This window comes from Penaeus chinensis, chromosome 28, assembly GCF_019202785.1.
Source record: "Penaeus chinensis breed Huanghai No. 1 chromosome 28, ASM1920278v2, whole genome shotgun sequence".
Classification (NCBI taxonomy): domain Eukaryota; kingdom Metazoa; phylum Arthropoda; class Malacostraca; order Decapoda; family Penaeidae; genus Penaeus; species Penaeus chinensis.
In genome coordinates this window covers 3,111,443-3,116,163 of record NC_061846.1, presented here as the reverse complement: position 1 = coordinate 3,116,163, position 4,721 = coordinate 3,111,443, and the positions used below count along the sequence as shown (strand labels likewise).

The window sequence follows — 4,721 nt, the reverse complement described above, 5'->3', positions numbered from 1 at the left end:
AACGAGAAGACCATGAACATGAAGAAGAAGAAGAAGAAGAAGGAAAAGAACAAGAAGAAGGGAAAGAAGAGGAAGAAAAAGAACAAGAACAACAAGGGAAAAAAGAGAAACAGAACAAGAAGAAGAAGGAAAAAAAAGAACAAGAACAAGGAGAAGTAAAATAATAAGAAAAAAAGGAACAAGAAGCAGAAGAAGAAGGAAAACAAGAACAAGAACAAGGAGAAGGAAAATAAAAAGGAAAAGAATAAGAACAAGAACAGGAAGGAAAAGAAGAAAAAGAACAAGGACAAGAAGAATGAAAAGATGAAGAAAAAGAACAAGAACAAGGAGAAGAAAATGAAGAACAAGAGAAAAAAGAACAAGAACAAGAAGAAGAAAATGAAAAAGAAGAAAAAGAACAAGAACAAGGAGAAGGAGAAGGAGAAGAAGAAGAAAAAGAACAAGAACAAGGAGAAGAAGAAGAAGAAGAGAAAGAACAAGGAGAAGAAGAAGAAGAAAAAAGAACAAGAACAAGGAGAAGAAGAAGAAGAAGAGAAAGAACAAGGAGAAGAAGAAGAAGAAGAGAAAGAACAAGGAGAAGAAGAAGAAGAAGAGAAAGAACCAGAACAAGGAGAAGAAGAAGAAGAGAAAGAACCAGAACAAGGAGAAGAAGAAAGAAGAGGAGGAGGATTGGTGAGCAAAAAAGGAACATTATTTTTTCTGAGTAAAAGAATAAAATGAGGATTCTTGGTTAAGTAATTTAAAAATATTTATTTTTTTATGAAGAGAAGAATGAAATAAAGAAGAAAAGAGGAAGAAGAAGAAGAAAAGAGAAGCAGAAAATTATTTTTTGTTGAATGATTTACGGTTATTGCTTGGTCAAAAGGAGAAAGATTCCTGGTTGAATAATAACAGATGAAGAATATTCGTCGAAAAAAGAAAAATATTATAACCTGAACAAAAAAACAAAACAAAAACAGTTAGCTTAATAAGAAGAAAAAAATAAGATAAAACGAATTGGTTCAAGAAAACGGTGTTATGATATGGACATCGCATGACAAATGACATTGTTTTTTTTATTTTTTTTATTGTTTGTTTGTTTTTCAGGTGGTTTAAACTACAGAATCATTATGTGTGTGTATACGTATTTATGGCCGTCATATGCCAGAAACTGATTCAATATTTCACTCGTAATAATCGTATCTCGTGAATTAGGAATTTTAATAACAAGATAAAAATATTTTTTTCCTAATTCTACTGGGAAGACTGACATATATTCGACGCCCCTCCTTTATAGATAGTAAGCCAAGAAAATGACTCATTTCTCTTTGTTAATACTGTGAGATAGAGTACGTTGGTCGAGCTGATTTTTTCCCTGATTTTTCCCCCTCTGAATTATCTCAAGCTTGTGATCAGTAAAGTCTGAAATGCATACAGACACAGACACAAACTCAAACAAATACATACAAACACACACGCATAAATCCACGCACAAGCTCACACGCACACAAACATAGACACAATACACAAATCTATGCACAAACACACACACACTGACAAGCAAATCCACGCACAAACACACGTGAACAAACAAAAACAATCAAATCCACGCACACAAACAAGCACATACAAACAAATCCACGAACACAAACAAACACATACAAACAAACAAATCCACGCACACAAACAAACACATGCATACAAACAAATCCACGCACACAAACAAAGACACACATTTTCAGGTTCACTTTCAGCAAGTATCAACGACTTTGGTGACACGACACGGTTTCTCGCGTCACTGACAAGAGCGAAGAAAATAACTCCAAGTCGTCCTTCTTGCCGTAAAAGTTGTGTTTTCCTCTTTGCCGCAGCCAAAGGTCGCCTCCCGGGGTCTTTCGGAAGAGCCAGGGTCGTCGGGAGCACTTCTAAGAGTAGATTTTGTCCCGCAGATGAAAGTCGTGCTGTTGGTCGTGGCGTGTCTACTGGTCGTGGTGGCCTTCGGAGTCGCGGCCGAGGATGTGACCGCGGACGACCAGTCTCCCCCGAAAGACCCGCCCCCCCCAAACGACCTGTTCCCCCCGAAGGACCTGTCCCCCTCGGAGGAGCACGAGTCCTTCGACGACGAAAGCGGCCGAGGAGAAAGGATCTTCGCGTACTACACCTCGACGACCACGACCCGCCTCACGACCTCCACCCTGACGGCGCTCTCCACCTGCCTCTCTATCCTCGGCACCGCCACAGCTTGCAGGAGGAGGAAGAGGAGGGCGGGCAGACTGGAGTCCATGTGAGTCAAGGGCCTCTCTTGCCCCTTTGGCTGGAGGGACCGCTTCTTGCCTCGCCCTTCGGTGCTTCTGTACTTACTCATTTATTCATTCTTCGCCTCCTTTGATTGTTTAACACTCTTGTTTTTCCATCTTCTTTCTCCTTTTTACGGTTTTGTTTTGTTGTTGTTTTCTATCCTTTTATCTAATACTTTTCTTTTTCTTCATCGTCTTTTCCTCTACTTTTTTCTATACTATCTCACCAACTAAAACAATATGATTCAGTGCGTAGGATACCAGAAGTATTTTGTTCAAGATAAAAATATTTATCTCTTCTCATTTTCTTCCCTTTTTGTCATACCAAGCTGCTACCTAAAGACAACGTAGACAAGGTAGGAAATCTGCAAATCGTGTAACCATTTTCATAGCGTGATTAATGTTATATTAAGGTCCCATTCACATTCGTAGAAATATCACGCTCTCAGGATTCCTCAAGACAAATGCCCGGATGTAAACAAAGACGTCCGCCGATGGTTGATTTTCATTGGCTGAGCGACAGTCTGTTTATCAGTGGGCGGAGCTTCTATGGTTTATTTACCGAAGATATCGTAAACAGCGGACGTATAAGTGTAGAAATAAAGTAAATAAACCAATAAATATAGTATAGATATATGTAAAAATTTGGAAAATATCTCGGGGAAAAAGAACAATTGAAAATGATTCTGTTGTGACGATTTTTTGCACTGATTTTTAAAAGGGGAAGCTACCTATATCCATTCAAGTTACTATAGCTAATATATGACTAATATATATCACACATCGATAGACCTTATCAGGCTTATATACTAAAAATAATCAGTGTTGATTCTAATAATAATAATGACAATGATGGTAATAAGTGTAAAAATAATGAAGAGGATAGTAGTAATAATAAAGATAAATGAGAAATATAACAATAATACTATTGTTGATGACAATGATCATGATGTATTACTCCTATTATTATCCTTATTATCTTCATTATTATTATTATCTTTAATATTATCATCAACATTATTATTATAAATAACCATGGTTCCAATAAGAGTAAGAACAGTAGTGGTAGTAGTAGTATTAACATAATGATAATAATGATACTGATACTGACCAATGATAATGATAGAGATAATAGCAGTTATAACAATGACAATGAGGAAGAAGACAAAAAGCAGCAACAAGAACATGCTAACCCCAGAGCCTTGTTTCCTTCGCAGCGAGGACGAGGACATCGCGGCCTTAGAGCTCGAGGGGAGCGTCAAGTCGGTTGAGAGCTTGGAAGAGCTTTCCCAGCAGCAGCGGGACTTCTTCCAGAGGGACGACCGCAAGTTCACCATCTGGACGACCGGCTTCACGACCCTCACTCTCACGACGACCTCCTACATCGCCGGGACGACCGTCACTGCCACGGCTTACTGCATCACTCCTGGTCTCACGGCGGGCTGCTTCGGGAAGTAGGGAGGATGGGACGACCTGGTGGCGTGTCGATCTGACCGCTCGGGCGCAGGACGACTCTCTTTTGAAGTCGTAGTGTCCTGCCGGTTCACAGGGTCAGATTGGATACACTGACGGGTCGTTTTGGCCTAACCCCAAAACGACTAAGAATACGACCTTCTCCTCACTTGTTTTTTTACCGCTGGTCACGGTGACGGGCTGGAAACGACCCCCCCGATACGACTTTGTCTCCAGGAGCTGTAGAATGAAGGAGGACTCTCAAAACGACCTCTCGTGGAAGGTCGTCCAGTCCATCACAGTGCTAAGCGGGACAACCCACCAGTATTTCCTGATGCTCTGTCAATGTTATGCTGTTGTTAGATATCAATTATATCTACATATATATATTTGGACTCTCCGCCGCCGCTTTTACATCACTTAATAAACTTATTTAAGGATCATTATAAATTTTTTACTTGATTTTAAGTTCGTGCTCGCTGATAGTATTTTTTTTTTCTGGCATATACAATATCAATAAATAAAAGAAGAATTGATAAACCATGATAATAATAATTAATGAAACGCATTGGGTTTCTACAAGACAAGAACCAAAATGATAATATAGTTTTCATAAAACGTTAACAGTTTATGAAAACAGTAAATAAATAGGAAAATAAACATGAATATTAAATCAGAAAAAAAAACATAATGAATGAAAATATAAGTAATAAAGCATTTTGCTCAAACCGGTTTTTATTTTTTGCTTCTAACAAACAAAAACAAAAATTTCAGGAGAAATATCTACGTCTCAAGATGCAATCAAAGGGTTAGTATCTTAATTGTAATTTGATTATCTGATTAAATCACTAATGGTTCAGTGATATCATAACCTCAGTTATTACTAATATTCTTGTCACCATCAATATCGTCACTGTTTGTTATAACATTATTATTATCATTATTACCATTACTATTATCATTATCATTATTCATCATCATCATCCTTATCAT

The 4,721-nt window shown here is 38.0% G+C and overlaps 1 protein-coding gene across 1 annotated transcript in view; it reads left to right on the top strand.

Moving 5' to 3' along the window:
• Nucleotides 1-4,456, top strand: part of LOC125039852 — a 6,761-nt gene extending 2,305 nt beyond the window's left edge. The window contains exons 2-3 of the mRNA XM_047634160.1: nt 1,851-2,263; nt 3,494-4,456. Coding sequence (XP_047490116.1) covers nt 1,851-2,263; nt 3,494-3,734 — 654 coding nt within the window. The 3' untranslated portion in view covers nt 3,735-4,456. The remainder of the gene's footprint in view (nt 1-1,850; nt 2,264-3,493) is intronic.
• The last annotated feature ends 265 nt before the right edge of the window (nt 4,457-4,721 follow it).